We start from the raw sequence: 19617 nt of genomic DNA, 5'->3' as shown, positions 1-19617 counted from the left end.
AGAGCATGATCCTGCAAAAGATCTTAAGCAATGAAGTGGAGTCTCGTTTTGTTGACTGAATATAAAAAGTGCAGCATAAATAATGCATCTAATTTAGAGCCCCGTAGTTGTAATGTGCGTTTAAATATATCCAATTATGCACAACGAGCTTGAGTGGAAAGATATGTCAAGATCCCTAATAGGCCAATTACTTGTTTTAAAGTGAAAATCCAAAGGGTTGTAAGGTGAGCACAGGATTTGGCAGTACAAACACTAAATTATTTCCTTGAGTAGAACACACACAAGTGAAAGTGATGTGACATACAGCCAAGTATGGTGACCCATACTCAGAATTTGTGCTCTGCATTTAACCCATCCAGAGTGCACACACACCCGAAGCAGTGGGCAGCCATTTATGTTGCGGCGCCCGGGGATCAATTAGGGGTTCGGTACCTTGCTCAAGGGCACCTCGTGGTATTGCCGGCCCGAAATTTGAACCCACAACCCTAGGGTTAGGAGTAGGGCTAGGACAACGCGTCGAGGCAAAATATGCGCATCGATTCGTCGACCTGTTTTTATTTCTCTAAAAAACGTTTGCAAAACATTTACCTTATGTGCGCTGAATATACGCGATGTGCCGGATCAACATTCTGTCCGACGTTATATAACCAATCCAGGGGTTTTTCTGCATTGATCTTTTTTTTGGCAGCTGTCAAAGCTTTATTTGCCTGAAAGGGCGCGTACGAGAGAGACCCCGGCTGCGCGCGCACACTCACAGTCTTTAAACAACACGAGCACTTCTTGCTCTCTCTCTCTCCCTTGTGTATATTAATCAAAATCATTAAACACGATAGAAAGGGGCAAAACACCAAAGTTTCACGCGGAGCAATCGGATTGCATTTTTTTTTTCTCCATGACAGGCTGCTGGCTCCCACTGTTAATTTTTTTTTTTTTTGGAAAAGCACTCTCTGTATTAGCTTAAAGCCCTCAAGTTTACATTGGTTACTGTATTCTTTCATTTGCTCTAAACAAGTATTTTGGGTGACTTTTTTTATTGAATGCTAGACATCAAGTTGTTGTCATTTTCATCTGAAAGAATAACTTTTTTCAGTAAGCTAGGCCCATGTGTTCAGTAAGCTTGTTTCAGTAAGCTATGTGTTTTCAAGGCTTCAAGGTTTTACTGAATGCTATCTCTATACAAGTGCAAAGTAATGCATTCTTAGTCAGTCTTTTATTTTGTAATTTTAAGAGCAGTATATTGCAATGTTAAGGAATTCATGTTTTTTTCATTCAGATATGTAAATCAACATGTATAAATTGTTAGTAGTCAATTAATGGGGAGATAATCTAAATCGAATCTTTAGATTAATTGATGCATCGAAAAAATAATCGCTAGATTAATCGTTTACAAAATAATCGTTTATCCCAGCCCTAGTTAGGAGTCAAACTTTCTAACCACTAGGCCACGACTTCCCCTGAATGCACACCCCTCTATTGGTGCTTTTCCACTTCATGGTACGGCTCGGTATGGTTCACTTTTGAACAGTTCACTTTCTTCACTTTTACCAAAACGTGACATGTAAACTCTGATGATCACGGATTGGCCGGAGAGAATCGTCACTACTTGTGTCACTGAACCGCTAGATTTATATCAGCACATCCAGCTAAGGATCGAACGTGTTTCGAACGTGTGCACCTTTTCTTAACAATAAAAAAGTGGCTGTTTAGTTGTCTGTTGAAAAAGTACATGGGGCGACGCGGAATTAAAAAGTTTTTCAGGAGTCGTGGCAGTAGAGGTGGCGCAGCTATAATGGCATGAATAATCCCACCCACTCCAAAGCAGCACTACACTCTAGTAGAAACGCAAACCAAGCCGAGCCTTGCTGTGCCGAGTAGTACCACACAGTGGAAAAGCGCCATATGATTCATTATGACTCGTTGCAGTTGCACTTGAGTGCGAGTGCATTCACAAGTATCTCCACAGTTACCAATTACCTCGTAGATGTGTTGTATTGCAAATGCTCTAGACAGTGGAGAGACCAGTGCGATCATGAGCAGAGTGTGTGAGAATGTAACCAGAAGCTCTATCATAATCACCCCTCAATTTTATATTTAATACCCCCTACCCGCAATCTAGCCTTACGCTGCTCTATCCCAGCTATGAGCCAGCAGCTATTCAGGGAGGATGAAGGGCATGATGTTCACGAGACTGGGATGTGTCCTTTTCGCTGTGGATCACACTTACACAATACAAGTCTGTAAATCAACCTCACTCTTCAGTGATTGTAAACAATCTTTATTTCTTCTGTCTTTGTGTCTTCCTGGCTGAATAATCTACCAGTAGTTGTCCTCTAGGCAAGATTCTAATTTCTCTATTCTGGCTATAGACTGTGTCCTGACTGTCCCTCAGATCAACTGGGTTTCTATTCCTGTCACCTTGGTGAGATATGACTTCTGGTGGCAACAGACAGAAATCCACAGTGCTGACTAACTCCCTTATTTATCAAGAGATGACCTCAGATCTACATACAATAATCACCCAGCCTAACACTCCCTCCCAGACACTCTCTGTGTACCCATCTCTAAATGTAAAGGGTAACTAGCTCGAAGTTGTTTACCCCCAACCAGTGGCCCCAAAATGTCTGCCCATCATCACCCCTCCCTTCTAGAGATCTGGTAGAAAACACATGCCTATCTGGTTGATGCAAAAGGTTTGTCTGCCCACTGGGTGGAGGAGAAATGGTTGACCCTCCCCTTTACACTTAAGCATTTGATGCCAGCAGATGTCATAGACCACATCCTAACAGACGCGGCTGGTGTACTGACCTTTTTATTTTATTTTGTCTTCTTTAATCTCAACAACTTTTGCCGAAGCAAGTTGACTTAAACTTTTCTTTCTTTCCTCTTGCTTTTGTGCTTTGTCATTCAGTCCTAAATTCCCTGGATTCCCTTATCTTTCACCCTTCCTCTCCTAGTTATGAATTACTACCTGATGCTCAGCAACAGTCATGGAGAAGGGGTTTTGTCTCGGTACCAGAGTTTGCGTCTTGACGGTCGAATGTGTGATGTTGTTTTGAAGGCAGATGGTGTGGAGTTCCCTGCTCATCGCACTTTGTTAGCATGTTCCAGCGACTACTTCTGGTCTATGTTTCAGGACTACACTCTGGAATCCACTGCCCGTATTATCAGCTTGCCAGCCTTGTCATCTCTGGGCCTGGAGCAGATACTGGACTTCATCTATACCTCATGGATCTCACTGTCACTCACCACTTTGGAGGTCACACTACAGGCCGCCTGCTATCTACAGATCACCCATGCCGTGGATCTTTGCACTCGGTACATCTCTGAAAGCATTGCTCCGGACAACTGCTGTTTTTTCGCGAACATAGCAGCTCGCTACGGCCTTTCTGAAGCATTCGATGACTGCAACTCTTTTATTGGCAGTAACATGTGCAGAATACTTACATCTGAGGAATACAAGGCTGAGCTAATGGTGTTAAACATAGATTCTCTGCAAGAGGTGCTCGTAGCTGAGGAGATGCCGGGAGTGAAGGAGATAGACCTTCTACAGCTGGTTTTGGACTGGCTAGAGTGCAACCCACAATCTGCCTTGCAAAGTAATGCATTGCTCAGTCGGATCCGATTTGGTTTGATTCCACCTAAAGAGCTGTCTCAACTCAGTGCACTTAAACATGCTCTACGGACACCCTTCCTCCACAGTGTAGTGGAGAAAGCACTTAACTACCACCTTCAGGTTCCCCTACAGCCTCTACTACAAAGTGTCCACACCAGCTTAAGAGCCACAAAGAGTAAGATTCTTCTGGTGGGAGGAGGACAAGAGGAAAACAGGCCCAAGAATCAGATACTAACCTACGAACCTCGCAGTAAGAAAATCCAGCCGCTATCAACAGCCCTGCCAAATAAGCTACAGCACCAGGGAGTATGTGTTGTTGGGAACTTCCTATTCATACTAGGTGGTGAGCTGGTGCATGTGGATGAGGAGAACGAGAAGAGTGCTGTGATGACTGTGACTGACCAGGTGTGGCGCTATGACCCACGGTTTGGGAAGTGGGAGGAGATGGAGCCACTCTTGCAGAAGAGGGCACAGTTTGCCTGCTGTGTGGTGGAAGGTGTAATATTTGCTATCGGTGGACGGGGCCAGAGGGGTGATCCTTCTTTGTCATCTGTGGAAAGGTACAATATGAGGGAAGGGTGCTGGCACAGTGGTGTATCCCTACCATATTCAGTTCATGGACATGCCTGTGCCACTATTGGAACAGGAATTTACATCTCAGGTGGCATCCACGTCAACAACCTAGAGAGTAGCAAAGAAGTGCTGTTTCTGAATGCAGTTAAAGGGTATGCCTGGCAGAGACGTTCTAACATGTCCATTGCCAGATTTGGCCACCAGATGGCATCAGCGAGAGGAAGAATTTACACCTTTTTGGGAATGTATGAGCCCTTCTGTGACATTGAACGCTACAGTCCTGAGCAAGACCTGTGGACCCGTCTAAAGCCACAACTGAATGACCGCTTCTGCTATGGTTTGACCGCAACAGGGGAAAGACGTGTACTTTTGTTTGGAGGCAGAAAATGGCAGGAAGGACATGAGGTGTGTACAACAAATGTGCTGGAGTACGATACGGAATATGATGCTTGGAGAGAAGTGTGTAAACTACCAGGACCCTTGTGTGGGATTCAGTGTGCGATAATGACTCTTCAAGACCCTCCAGAGACCTAAAAGTCAATTACAAACACCATCCCACATACACACAGACAAACAGATGGCTATCATGGGGCAAAGAGAGCTGAAGGAAAGGGGTTATCTTTTTGTCATGGATCTATGGATTGTAATGTGGCAGGGAAAACAGGGTTTCTATTTACCTAGATACTGTATAGAAGACCTTGGTGGGGGTATATTGCTGTTAAGTGTGTTTTCCAGCAAGTAGTAAGGAGCTCCTTAACTAGGTCACTATGAATAGGGTAGAGAAAGTCATGACATTGATACATGACTTGTCATAAAGAAGTTGTCCTGAGAAATAGCATAGATCCTCTAAGGACACCAGAGAAAGGACAGGATGGAAAGGATGGAATTGCATATTGAAAGGTGTAAAGAAAGGACAGACAACCAAATGGAAAAGTAATCAAGATAAGGACAAATTTGGACAAGATTTGACTATTTGGCACTGCCTGAAGATCAATGGTGACAATTATAATGTCTTATGACAGAGAGACAGCTGCCATGAATGTTGGATACAGACTGTGAAAGGAGGCAACACTCACAGACGCTGAGCGAGAAAGCCAAATTAGACCACTGATTTGGAAGGGTACATGGGAAGTCAAAGTGGGCAAGTACAAGTATCAATATCATTGAGTGTTTGTGGGATGCACATGAGCCAAAGGCGGGAGGATGAGGAGAGTTTTAATGAGCATTGATAAACAAAATTGCATAGTCACACATATATCTGACAACTCATGCCATGCATGGAAATCAAGATTACTCATCACAGATAATATAGTGTCACTAGAATACCAATATGAATTAAAGTGTACTGCAAATACAGTAGTTGAGCCGAAATCTTTTAAAACAGTGTGATACACGTCAGTAGCAGTAACTTGGCTGGCATGTATTTCATAATATATTTCAGAATATATAATTTTAGATGTAGTAGTAACCATTTCTGGTTTATATAAAAACAAATAACCTTTAGTTTGTAAAATTAATATTGTTGACGTAATCCTACAAATGAATCAATGCTAATGTGTAGCTAAGAGAAATGCATAAATAAAAGATTTGACTGCTAGAAATTTATTTTGCAGTTTGTGAGTTTCTTTAAAGTCTTTTGTACTAATTTATCACTGTGAACACAAATTTGCTGGTAATAATATAAAATTTGTGAGATTTGAGTATAAGCAGCTTAACCTAGTTTGCTGATTAGACTAATGTAGAAATTTAGATTCTTCCATCTGAACTGCCCAAAGAAAAGAAACCAATTGTCACCCTAAGACTAAGAACAAACCCAACCATCTCCATTCATTTTTGTAATCTGAGTCCATTACCTTCACTGAACAGCCTGGAAACCAGCAAGCTTCTGAAATTAAAAAAAGAACAGCTTTCTAGGATATTTACATGGACATCTATTTTAATCACCCACTGGAGAAAGGTGCCCTTATTCATTGCTTGACAGGCTTCCGAGCACTCAGGTGAATGTTTATGGTCAGGCACTCACCTTTAAGCCAAAGATGGTAACATCCAGGTTGAAAATGGAAGCTGAGAAATTGCCACTGATGAAAGGGAATACTAACAGATTTCTCCAGTTAAAATATAAACTTACAGGATTCACCAAAATTCGAGCCTCTGTTCAGTGCAAATATCAAGCGTATTAAAAAAAATCCACGCAAATGCCAAAAATATAGCATGATTACATCCATAAAAGTTTATTGACTCTAGGTATAACCACACTGGAATCTGCAGAAAGCAACAAGTCTCTTTTTAAATAATGTAATAAATAAAGTAAACTTTACCAGGTTGTACGCTAAACACAACACAGAGGAAACTGCACTGCCCAAATTACATGCCCTACTCATAATAAAGACAGGCAGCAGCACAGATATTGATGAACTTGAAATTTTTTACGACAACTTTGTTTTAAAAAATGGGCTCCTAAAGAAACATAACATGGTTTTCACTAAATTAAGAATAACTTTGATAATATAATATATTGGTAAAATACCAATAGACATCCATTCTAGTAGCTCTAAATTCACTGGTAATCACTTTCTCTAAGAACTAATGCATTCCCATGATTCTCATGGACACATTAGCACCTGAGTCACTCACTGAGTCAAAAACAAGCTAATATTGTCTTTGATTACATACAGAATGAAATGTGCTCCGTTATGCCATACCTGAAATGTGAATGTACATCATATAATACACATCTTATCATACAATAAACTCTCTTCTGAACATTCAGTGTGCTCTTAAAAATCTCACATAAAGAATCTCTGTGTCTGCTGAGTGCCTGAGCGCTTCTCTTCTGCACGGCCTTCCCGACAGCTGAAACACTGACATTAAATCATTTGGCAGCTTCAGTTAAGAAACAAAAAACTAATGTGACTGTGGTTGATCTACAAGCCATGCAGCAAGAGATATTTTGCTCTGAGAGTTTATAAAGATGGACGACCTCCCGAACGTTGACATATATGTAATTTCAGGAGTCAAGTTGCTGCTTCTGACAGATGCTGGGGTGAGTTCAGGGCAACAGCTTTGATCAGCCGAGCCGTGCGGCGAGTCCCTGGGCTGAGACCAGCGAGGTGTCATGAGAACCACGGCTGTCATAAAAACTCACCATTGTCTTGACATAAATTTCCCTACACTAGCAGCACTGTTCAGGACAGCTGCATGGCAGCTTGTAGAAAATTTGAATCCAAACAGACCTATACAATACTGAAACATAACACTGTCATTTAAGTTCTCCTAAAAGGTTTGAATTTAACACAATAGTCCATAAAAAATTATTTTAAGCACTAAAAGAGATTAAGCACTAAAAGTGAATGACACCCTTGCACAGGGATACACAATCACGTGTAAGTGCCGTCCCTGCTCACTCAAGGATGCACATTTTTGCACTAGGAACATCACGTGTAAATCTGTTTTTGATTATGAACTCTCATTTGTGAAGAGACACATAATTTCACCTCAAAATATCATGAAACCATAGTGAAGAGAGAACTTCCATAATTTGACTCAAGTTACAGAGATAATGCTGCTTCTGGATAATGAAGCCTGTGCAATTTTCTACCAATCAGAGCCCACACACTTCACTGAATGCTCATCCGTTATCAGAGACTGAATTTGGCAAGGCGATACGCTCTGTCGAGAAGTTTTCACGCCACAGGCACAGAAATATTCCAGGTTCAGTACAAGATGAATGCTATCTGCAGCCATTTTAGCAATCTGTCAATTACCACATTCAATTATTTTGACTCGGGACAAGGCATTATTCTAACTGGGACAAGGCACTGGACCAAAATATATGTAGAAAATTATGTTTACAAAATGATTGATTGTGAGTGTTTAAAAACTATCATTAACTAAAAAATGTAAAACAAATTTACATTTCATTTTATAATTTCCATTTTCATACTGTACATTATAATTCTGTGATGCCTAAATTAATTTGTAGCATTTTACAGTACAATATTCAGTTTTTAGTGTTTCATTTTGAAAAAATGTAATTAGACAAATTTTAATTTTTTTAAGTCTGAACAGTCAAAACCAAGGTTTCCAACATTTCAGCCTATTAAACACTGAAATTGTATGCCTCACAGCCTTGTTTTAATTGATCAACATCAAAAACTCATAGATCCACAAGATTTAAACATTATGCACGATAATCACAATGATAAGCATTATTATTATTGGAGATGCATGGATATATAAAAAGTGGCCGATACGGACAAGCCAATAACCTTATCTATGTTATGGACAATAATAATAACATATATCATTAAAATAAAAATAAATAATAAATCACAAATAAAACACTAACATTTGCTGTTCATTTGTAATCAATGCATTGAATTTAGGCATCGCTACATTACAATGTACAACATAATATCTAATTTTGTCTGCAGCTGACTGATACAATAAAAATATATATATGAAAAAATATATGTATATGGTAAACTGTTCATCCATAATAAAAATAATAATAATATTAATCCATAAAATAAATAGAACCGTTCAGCAAATTACAACTGAAAGTCCATATCCAATGTTTTAACCCTTAACTGTGTGAAGTCTATAAACTTTGTAACTTTTGAAAGATAAGCACATGTATACCAGAAAAGGTCTGTTTACACAGACACAAATCCACCCTCAGGAATTACCAGAAGTTCTGCTTCTAGAAAAGTCTCACAAGGATAATTTAGATGAATACAATCTGCAATTTTCTCACCGTAAATTGCCTTGCCCCATAGACTTCCATTTTAAGAGCATTACTACGGGTCGAGCCAAAATGACTGACTGTGGAAACTGGCTCAGAGCCTAATTCAGTCTGAACTGATGCTGTCAATGGGACTGATCTGATTTTGAACCAGGAATATTCCTTTAAAGGCCTTTTCTAGGTATATCCAAACACTCAATGAAGATTGTGTTGAGATGAGACAACCACATCGGTGTTCCATGTTCATGCACACGCACACAACTTCCACACAAATGTACAAGTGCTATAAGTCGGGGCCAGCCGATGTATAACAGCAGATCATAAATATATAGTATGATACAGTAGAGTATATAGAATGCTAAAGTAGCATATACACATGGCAGATAACTGGTGTGATGTCCGTCTGTGTGTCCATTGAGAGATTTGCTTCAAGAAGATAGACAAACGCAGGTACAGTGTGCCAGTCGGTGTGTTTAGAGTTCAAATGATGCCTCAGATGTGTATTTCCTCTCAGAGTTCAGTCCGTAGTTTCCATTTCCAAGTTCAAGTGCTCTGGTTCTACCTCGGCTTCATGTCTAGTGGTGGTTTGGCCAGGTTTGTTCTCGGCGAGACAGCATTGTCTCTCCTGGTCCGAGTCGCTTGGAGGACTGGTAATCATGGCAACCCCGTGTACAGAAGTGGCATTCTCTGAAGCTTGTGGGTTGCAAGTCGAGCCATTGAGAGAGTTTTGTTTGTACAGCTATCTGTGCCTGCGTAAACAATGTTTTTCAAGTATTTAAAAAGCACATGTAGACTGAGTGTTTGATTTCTGTCAGGATGTGAAAGTACAAGTAAAAGGGAGAAGAATTTGTGTTTATGGACCTTGAACAAGAAAGATGCTGTATCAGATTTGACATCAATTAAAACAAGTCTGTGAGGCATAAAAGTACAGTAGGTTCAAATGTTGGACACATTGGTGTCAACTGTTCAGCCTTAAAATGAAACGTTGGGATGAACTGAAATCAGAAATCATAAAATTGTGCCAGTAATAATTTTTATGCACAAAATTAAAAAAGTCACCCAATTTTTCTAAATACATAAAAAATAATTATGCACTGAATAGTGTACTGTAAAATGTGAAAATGTGAATTTAGGGATCACAAAATTATAATGAACAGAATGAAAAGTGGATATTCATTTTTAGATTTGTTTTTAAATAATTTGTTAATAATAGTTTTTATACATAAATTTTAAGTGAGTGTTAGATGACAAATGTAAAAACAGAAGCGCATGCACAATTAAATATAAAATATTGGATGATATATCAAAAATGGCATGATACATTTAAATTAAAAATCTTTTTTAAAAATGGCTATAACTGAATTGATACTAATATACTCTGATCCATAGAAAATACAGCAAAAAAAAAAAGTTCATATATTATTCAAAATATATTCTCTGAATATTATAGAACATAAACACTATGGGCCCTATTTTGATGATCTAAGCGCACGGTGCAGATGCACTCAGGGCATGTCCGAATCCACTCTTGCACCACATTGCACCACGTGTATGAAAGGACCCTATATTACATAACTGAGCAATAATAACTAATTTTAACTTGCATTGCGTAAATGGATACAAACAATTATGAATAATGACAAAGAAAGCTAAATTTAAGAATATTTACTTAAAGTGCACCCTGTGCATGTAAAATGAGATGCCCTCTCGGTTAATTTTATATTGATTATTAAATAATGAAACTTATTTACTGAAATTATAATCCGGAATCATGCATCAATGCATTATTATATCCCTAAATGTTAATTCTGCACATAAATATTCCTCACAGCCTTGTAAATAAAATGCAAACAGTCCACAAACACCAATTCAATCCTTACATTAGACTGAACGTCCAGCCTAAGGTCCATGGAAGTGAGCGACGATTACTTAAAATAGTTTGGCGGCATTTTTGTATAGAGTGATTGAAGCGTGCATCTGTGTGCATCAGACGTGAGTCTCGATGTAGGAGTGTGTGTGTGAGAGGGAGGGCGTGCGAGGGGTGGGTTCAGGTGTGGCGGCAGGGCTGGGCTCGGAGGCGGGGCTTGGCTGACGGTCCCGCTGCAGCTCTGATGAAAACAGCTCCATGTAAACTTTCTTCCATTCCTGGAACTCTGAGGATGTGAGTTTAGGATTGGCCAGCAGCTTGTCAATCAGTGCTACCTCGCCCTCCCTGTCCTATGGGAGTGAAGAAAGAGAGCAGTGGAGGGTGGGCATTACAGATACAGTCTCCTTCATACAGTGATTAGGATGTCATAGTCAAAGCACGCCACAGGCGGTTAGCGTAGACGTGAAGCGATGTGGACTCAACCTAGATGAGCAGAGCGACACACACGCAAACACACATAGCATGCTCAGACTTGACTGGAGTCCTCTGGCACTGTGGACCTTCGTGCCCCCAATTAACCTGCTTTCATTCAAGTCTGAGTGATAAGGGATGTTTATAATACCCACCCAATGCAACAGGGGGCTCTGTCTCAACATAATAAGCACAATCCAGCAGCCCGGGAAGGGGGGTGGGATTGGTCACAGCAAAGGCACGGCCTGACTGACCCAACCAAGAAAAAAAAATATGGCACCAGGTGGAACTTAAACCAGGTTAACCCACACAGAGAAGCAGGGTTCAGAGAAGAGTTTGGCCTTACCAATGGTCATTAGCTCATTTAAGTTATTAGCTGTTATTGCTATCAAAGATTATATCAGACTAGCAAATATTAGCTGGTCAACAGTGATTATATTGTCTAAGATGGTTATTGGCTCATCTAAACTGGTTATTAGCTGGTCAACATGGTGATTAGCAGGTCTAAGATAGTCATTAGCTGGTAAAAACTGGTTATTAGGTGGTCAACATGGTGATTAGCCAGTCTAAGATGATCATTAGCTGGTAAAAACTGGTTATTAGCTGGTCGACATGGTGAATAGCTGATCTAACATGGTCATTAGTTGGTCTAAGATGATCATTAGTTGGTTTTAACTTCTTATTTGCCGGTCAATAAGGTGATTAGCTGGTAATTAGCTATTCAACATGGTCATATGCTGGTCTAAGGTGGTCATTAGCTGGTTTAAAATATTCATTAACTGGTCTAAGATGGTCATCTTCTGGTTTTAACAGGTCATAATCTGGTCATTAGTGCATCATTATCGGTTTTGGAATCTCTCTTTTCTTTTGGCCAACTGTTTATAATACCCACAACGCAACTGGAGGCTCTGTCTAAACATAAGCACAGTGTAACAGCCTTGGGTTGAGGGGGGGGTTCATAGCATAGGCACAGATGGACCGACCCAACCATGGGAAGACCCAACGGCACCAGGCAGAGCCTAAACCAAGTTAACCACCTGAGAAGCAGGGTTCAGTGACAACCAATGGTTATCACCTTGTTTAAGTTGGCTATTAGCTGGTCGAAACTGGTTATTATGTAGTCAATATGTGATAAGCTGGTCTCAGATGATCATTAGCAGGTAAAACTGGTTATTAGCTAGTCTAATACGGTTATTAGTTGGTCTAAGATAGTCATTATTTGGTTTATACTTGTAATTAGCTGGTCAACAAGGTGATTAGCTGGTCTAAACTAGTTATTAGAAAGTCAGTGCGGTGATTCGCTGGTGTAAGAAGGTCATTGGCTTGTCTAAGATGGCCTAAGCTAAGTAGCAGCTCATATGATGTTCTAAGTTGGCCATTAGCTGGTTTAAACTGATCATTAACTAGTGTAAGATGGTCATTATCCTGTCATAATCTGGTCATTAGTTTGTCTAAAATGGTCATTAGCTCATCATTACCACTTTGGATACTATGTTTTGGAACCTTTTTTTTCCCATTGACTAACTGTTTATAATACCCACAGTGCAACTGGAGGCTCTGCCCTAACATAATAAGCACAGTGTAAAAGCCTGGGGTTGGAGGGGGGGGTTCACAGCATAGGCATGGACTGACTGACCCAAGCATGGGAAGGCCCAATGGCACCAGGCGAAGCCTAAACCAGATTAACCCAACAAAGAGAAGCAGGGTTCAGAGTTTGGCCAAAACCCTCCTCCCACACCAGACAGAGAACTCCGTCTAACATGGATGGGATTCTGGGATAGCAGTTTGTCTTAGTCATTGTGTCAAAATAGACTACAGAAACACACAAAATTCCTGCTTTCCCCAGAACCCCAAAGACATCAGACAGACGGAGAGGGACGAACGGGCAGACGGGACAGATGAAACAAACAGGCACACACGGTGCAGTGGGACCCATGCGGCAGCAGAGGTCAGATACCTTTAGCGTGCTCTGCAGGATGCGGAGATGATGCACTTTGTCATTTAGCTGTGGATCGTTGCAACGCCGGATGAAAAGGTGTTTGTACTCCAGACGGGTGGAAAGGCGGTGCTCACCAAAAGGCGACAGACTGGCACGCTCCAGCGCCCGGTACAAATCACCAAGCGAATCCGCCTGCCCATGGCACTCCTGCTCCCCGCCTGTGGGGGGCGCCACAGAAAGCCAGAGTTAACGAGGGGTGGCTCGACCAGCAAGGCAGAATTTTGAGTGGGATTTGAACAGAAATAAACAGATTGCAACATTTAAACTGTGCATTTGAAAGTTCAATTGGGTGTGTAGCCTGGTATTTGTATGCTGATGATGCTCTGCTCATTTATTTAGTTTGTTAGTCTAGAATAGCGAAGGTAGAAAGAGAGAAATGACATACTGTAAGACCTGGACGAGAAGTGTATTTCATCAAGCTAGAATAGATAAATTCTTAATCAGGCTCAGATTTATGCAAATATGGGAACATTTTCTTTCGTCGTCTCGGTTTATCAGTTATCGTTTGAACGGGTGCTGGGTTTCAACATGCCAACACAACATCTCTTTTTCTCTCCATCTCTGTCTGTCTGCAATGTACACACACACACACACACACACACACATCTGCCCTTCTCAATGTGTGTACACTTTCCTGATTAAAAATCTATCTTAGAACTAAAGAGGTCATTTGGAACACTTTAGATGGTTTCTAAGATTGCCATTACTGATCTAACATGGACTAAGCTGTTGTTTAAGTTGGTCTGAGATGGTCATTAGATGGTCTTTCATGATTTAAGTGGGTCATTAGCCGGTTTTAGATGGTCTAACACAGTCTAAGCTGATCATTCGCTGGTCTAGCAGTCTAAAATGGTCATTAGATGGTCTAACATGGCCTTAGATGCTAAAATGGTCTAAGATGGCCATTCCTGACCTAAGCTGTTTATTAGCTAATTTAAGATGGTCGTATATCGATCATCAACAGATCAACATAATCATTAGCTTGTCTAACATAGTCTGAGCTGATCATTCGCTGGTAGGATAGGATGGTCTAACATGGTCTAAGATGTGATAGTCATTTGCTGGTCTAAGCATTCTATTAGCTGCTTTAAGCTGATCATTTGCTTCAGCAACAACCCTTAGCTGATCTAACATGGTATAAGCAGATCATCTGATTTAAGCTGCTTGTTAGTTGGTCAACTCAATCATAATTATTAGCTAGTCTAATATGCTCTTTAGATGGTCTTACGTGGATGGTCTAACAGGTTGAGTAAGTACAGTTTAATGATGGTAGACACCTAAAGAAGGACAGCAAGACTAGAAGATCTCATAAGTGTTTAAAATGACATGTTCAATTCATTTAACCCGGCCACCTTTCAAAGCAGAGCAAAACCCCCTTAAGGCTATTCAGGTTTGGCAATAAATCACTCTGACTGACATTCTGTCAAGCAGGTAGCACGTTGTGTGTTTCTTTGCTCTTTATGTCTGCATGCGTACTGTACATGCAGGTGCTCATGTGTTAGTCAGGAAATAGCCAATAGAATCATTCCAGTCCTGTTATTGTAGAGTTTGTGTAGGTAAAACATGTGGGCTATGAACAGCATCTAGTGATGGGACTTATTAGCAGATACTGTATGTAGGGCGTGTATTTAGTCACTCTTTTGAACAACCACAAGGGGGCAGCAGTCCCACGCTGCGCCTCCCACCACATGCTGCAGAAGCAGGTTGTAATATTTGCAATGGAATCGAGTTTAAATGAATACTGAATAAGGAGGTTAAAACAGAGTGGCTTTAGATGAAAATCAATCAATGTTTGTGAACAAAGTCTAAATAATTATTCATTATCCATTTATGCACCATGCCCCATGTATGTCTGATATTCCAAAAACCATTGGAAACTGTCTATTTAGATCAGTTAGTCAGGCCACTTTTTTAGCATATTACTTCTTGTATATTTAGTGTGCCTTCTGGCGAGCCCTGCTTTATTACACGCCCGCAATAACTTTATAGAAAAAGCATTTTATTGACCGCTTGGTTAGCCATGTGACAGATTAAAAAATCAACAACTAAACCAAAGTAAGTCAATGGCGTTTTAAAGCTCTTTGTGATTCTTTTAGAACTTGTTAAATGGCACAGAACTCTGAAAACTCTGGCATTGCACGACACAATCTTTTTCTCCAGTTGCTGGGGAACCTGCGATTGAGAGTCACGATCAATAGGCCGTGCCTCTCTTTTCTCTTCAGTATGTAGTACAGCATGCATGGGCTCTGTGGATGACTAACAGATGCCCCCTACTCCTCCAGAGAGAGATAGAAACAGAGCGATATAAAAGACACAGATAAGAGGGAGACTCGTTAAAAGCCACTGGGATTATATATAGAGGGCTGCTGGAGATCCGTCTGAGATGATGAAAAAGGGGAATATTAGAAGAGAAAGTTGGGGAAAAGCCAATGGGAAGTGAGATGGGCAGATTGGTGGTGAGATAGTGGAGATGGGCAGCGAGATGGGGAATATAGATGGTGAGATGGCAATGAGCCATGAGGCGATAGACTGCAAGACGAGGGGAAGATGAAAAGTAACACGGGGGAGATAAACAGAGTGGGTAATCCAGCAGCAAATGGGTGGCTTCCTGTGAGGTTTGTGGAGAGAAATGAGTCTATCCGGACACCAGACCAAACAGAAAACAGAAGAGAATGAATAGCCCATTCAGAATTGAATGCTAACTACAAGGTTAAAGAAATAATCTATGACACATCTATGAGTATTCCAGTCATTTAAAAAAGTAAAGTAAAAAGTTGTTACATTTACGGTAATAATCTAAATAAACAATCATTCCTCTAAGTAATAAAGTTCATTTATCCGTAGTTTAAAATGAGTTATTTGAAAGCGAATTAATAACCAGGTATTCCCAAACTTTGTTTGTCCGTGTGAAGTACAGCTTAAGGATATTTCAATAATTCTGCATCATGCTTGCATGATCATAACTCTTTTATGATGTTTAATAGTCAAATTACATGAAGATAAAGAAATTAAATATTCTGTCTTTTGCAGTGATTTTTTTTATTTATATTTATTATAATTTTTACATTTTGTTAATTTATATAATTATTCTCTTTTCTCACAAACCATCTGCTGTTCCCTCATGAACCAATTAAACAATTAAAATGTACATTAAATGTAATGTAAATTAGTATCCATGTTTCTGATTTATAAATTCTTAAGCAATTTTCGATTTGTAGTCATGACATATATCCAGGCAGTAAAGCTGAAAACTAACAGGCTTCCAGAAATATCTATAAAAAGATGCACTGTCCTTGTAAATCAAAACCAACTATGGTAAAGTAAAGGGAAGTGGGTCAGGAACCACACCAATACTGCAGGGTTAAAATGAGTTTGATCGAAAAGAGCATGCAGCTATTTCTGGAAGAAGATGCCTGCATGTGCATGTGTACACGTGTGTAAGAAAAGAGTGGACAGATCTCAGTGGGGAACTTCACAGCACAGCTAAAAAAAATCTGCAACTAAGACACTGTTTATGCTTCATACAGCCCCAACACACACTCAAACTTGGAAAAAGAGGAAGATGCAGAAGCTAAGAAAACACAGGAAGCGATATAGACAGAAAAAGAGCCTCAAATCCCTGCACATGTTCCTCTGTGAGAGCACTGCTCTTAACAATTTAATATCGAAGCACTCATAAAATCACACATGCATTAAAATAACTCTGCTGTGCCTACTGTTATTAAAAGGGGTTATTAAAATCTAATAGAAATGTGGTAAAGAGGTTTTAGAGGACTGAATTGAGCCGATCTTGTCCTCAGAACCATTTATTTTCTGCCATGCACAGCAACTCGCGTTGCAAAATAACAATAAAGGGTATTCAGTAGTACCGTTGCAAAAGCTGGATCAAGTCACATCCCCCGATTTGTCATCATTACCAATTTATGTGTCAATTTGAAGTGCCAATCAATTATAAAACAATTTAAATTACAGACTTTATGGGTCAGGGGAAATTAAAATCTAAATAAGAAATAATAAATAAGTCATTTATACATTTATTAGCAAATCTGCATTTGCTTTGTCCTGGCGAAAAATATAATAATTTAATTAACTACTTTAATAGTAAAAAAAACTATTTTACACTTAAATAAATAAAATAATTATATATATATATATATATATATATATATATATATATATATATATATATATATATATAAAGTAATAAATATAAAATTCATATATAAAATAAATATTATTTTATTAACTTCTAAAGGTACTTATACATAGACCTCGACACACACACACACACACACACCCCTATAAAATACAGTACATTCAGAATGTTTTCAGACCCCCTTCACTTTTTTTTTTTTAATTTATGTTGCAGCCTTTTTTATTATTAATCTACACTGCATACCTCATAATGACGAAGTAAAAAAAGAAATCACATTTACATAAAGTATTCAGACCCTTTACTCAGTACTTTGTTGAAACACCTTTGGCAACAATTACATCCTCAAAACTTTTTGGGTATGACGCATCAAGCTTTGCACACCTGGGTTTTGGGGATTTTCTGCAATTTTTCAAATCCTCTCAAGCTCAGTCATCTTGGATGGGTACCATCTGTGGACAGCCATTTCCAGGTCTCTCCAGATGTTCGATAGGGTTCAAGTCAGGCCTTTGGCTGGGCCACTCTTGGACATTCACAGACTTGCCCCTAAGCCACTCCTGTGTTGCCTTGGTATTGCCGTGCTTAGGGTCAATGTCCTGTTGGAAGCTTAACCTTCTTCCCAGTCTGAGGTTTGGATTGCTCTGGACTAGGTTTTCATTAAGGCTCTCTCAATATTTTGGTGCATTGAGCTTTTCCTCTACTCTGACGAGTCCCTCAGTCCCTGCTGCTGAAAAACAGCCCCACAGCATAAGGTTGCTGCCAGCAAACTTTACTTTTGGGATGGTACTCTGCAGGTGATGAAGAGAACTGGTTTCCTTCGAACATGGTGCTTAGAATCGAGGTTCATCAGACCAGAGAATCTTGTGTTCAGAGTCTGGGGGAGCTTTAGGTGCGGTTTTTCAAATTCCAAGTGTTTGCATGAGTCTTCACTAAGGAGAGGATTTATTTTGGCCACACGGCCATAAAGCCCAGTTTGGTGGAGTGTTGCAGTGATGCTTGTCCTTTTGTAGGTTTTCCCCATCTTCATATATAATCATGGAGCTCATCTAGAATGAACTTCCGGTTTTTGGACATTAGTCTGGACAAAGCCCATCTCCATCAATAGCTCAGTTTGGCTGGGTCACCAGCTCTTGGAAGAGTCCTGGTGCTGCCAAACTTCTTCCATTTGAGAATTATGGAAGCCACTGTGGTCTTGTGAACATTAAATGCAGCAGAAATTTTTTATAGCCTTCCCCAGATGTGTACAATCATGTCTCTGAGTTCTGCAGGCAGTTCTCTTGACCTCATGGCTTGGTTTACACTCTGATATGCATTTTCAGTTGTGAGGCCTTTTATAGAGAGGTGTGTGCCTTTCCAAATCATGTCCAATCAATTGAATTTACCACAGGTGGACTCCAATCAAGGCGTAGAAACATCTCAAGACAAATGAGAAGCACCTGAGCTTAATTTCAAGTGTTGTTCCAAACGACTGAGATACAGAGTGTAGATTAATAAGAAAAAAAGTAAACAATTGTAGTATCAGGCTGCTACATAACAAAATTTAAAAAAGTGAAGTAAATACTTTCTGAATACACTGTATACATAGATCTATTATATTTTGGGGATGATATATACAGTATGTTATATATATCTTATCATTTTGAACCACTGTTGACCCACCGTTATTGATGCAGTGTGATCGGCTGAGCTCCCTACGGCTGGGGTCCCGCTGTTCTGCCATGCTGGCGGAGGGTGTGAGGAGGGCATGCAGGCCGCTATCCCGAGGCAAGGTGAAGCTGCGGGGTTTCCCGGTTGCATTAACGGGGTCTCGGAGCCTCTCCCCTTCAAGCATTGGGAAGGGACCGTAATGTTCCTGCATCAGTGTGCGTTGGGCAGGCAGAGTGGATTGGCGGCGATATTCCGGAGAAAGTCCCGCCCCTGGCTCGCAGAACACAGCGTCCTCTAGGGGCAGGGTTTGCAGGTAGTGGAGGCCTGAGCTGGTCAGAGGGGTTTCAATCAGGTCCTGCCATGAGCGCCGCTGGCTGGCGGACTTCCGAGCTGGGGAACCTCCCCCACTGCTGCTGCCCTGTGGTTCAGAGCGGTACTCCTCGTGAGAGGAGCGAGACTGTGAAGTTTCTGTGGATGAGAGGCGGCCGTGCTTGGGTTCTAGGTAAGGACTGGCACAACTCACCTGGTTCTGTGTAAGAGAAAAAAAATC

At 40.3% G+C, this 19617-nt stretch overlaps 2 protein-coding genes across 15 annotated transcripts in view; one reads left to right on the top strand and one right to left on the bottom strand.

The window, feature by feature from the left end:
* Positions 1 to 2762: 2762 nt before the first annotated feature.
* On the top strand, positions 2763 to 5818 carry LOC128013475 (kelch-like protein 34). The gene has a single exon (XM_052596502.1). The coding sequence runs from the start codon at positions 2957 to 2959 to the stop codon at positions 4718 to 4720; it is 1764 nt and encodes a 587-aa protein (XP_052452462.1). The 5' UTR covers positions 2763 to 2956; the 3' UTR covers positions 4721 to 5818.
* A 573-nt stretch (positions 5819 to 6391) lies between these two features.
* The window catches only part of cnksr2a (connector enhancer of kinase suppressor of Ras 2a), an 80724-nt gene continuing 67498 nt past the window's right edge, over positions 6392 to 19617 (bottom strand). For all 14 annotated transcript variants that reach the window (XM_052596485.1, XM_052596486.1, XM_052596488.1 and 11 more), the window contains 3 exons: positions 19080 to 19596; positions 13226 to 13425; positions 6392 to 11147 (listed from right to left, as the gene is read on the bottom strand). In XM_052596485.1, coding sequence (XP_052452445.1) covers positions 10917 to 11147; positions 13226 to 13425; positions 19080 to 19596 — 948 coding nt within the window. In that variant the 3' untranslated portion in view covers positions 6392 to 10916. The remainder of the gene's footprint in view (positions 11148 to 13225; positions 13426 to 19079; positions 19597 to 19617) is intronic.

The sequence above is a fragment of the Carassius gibelio genome, chromosome B24, assembly GCF_023724105.1.
Source record: "Carassius gibelio isolate Cgi1373 ecotype wild population from Czech Republic chromosome B24, carGib1.2-hapl.c, whole genome shotgun sequence".
In the NCBI taxonomy this organism is placed as follows: Eukaryota; Metazoa; Chordata; class Actinopteri; order Cypriniformes; family Cyprinidae; genus Carassius; species Carassius gibelio.
Note: the sequence above shows the minus strand (reverse complement) of the source record. Positions and strands in the feature narration are given on the sequence as shown.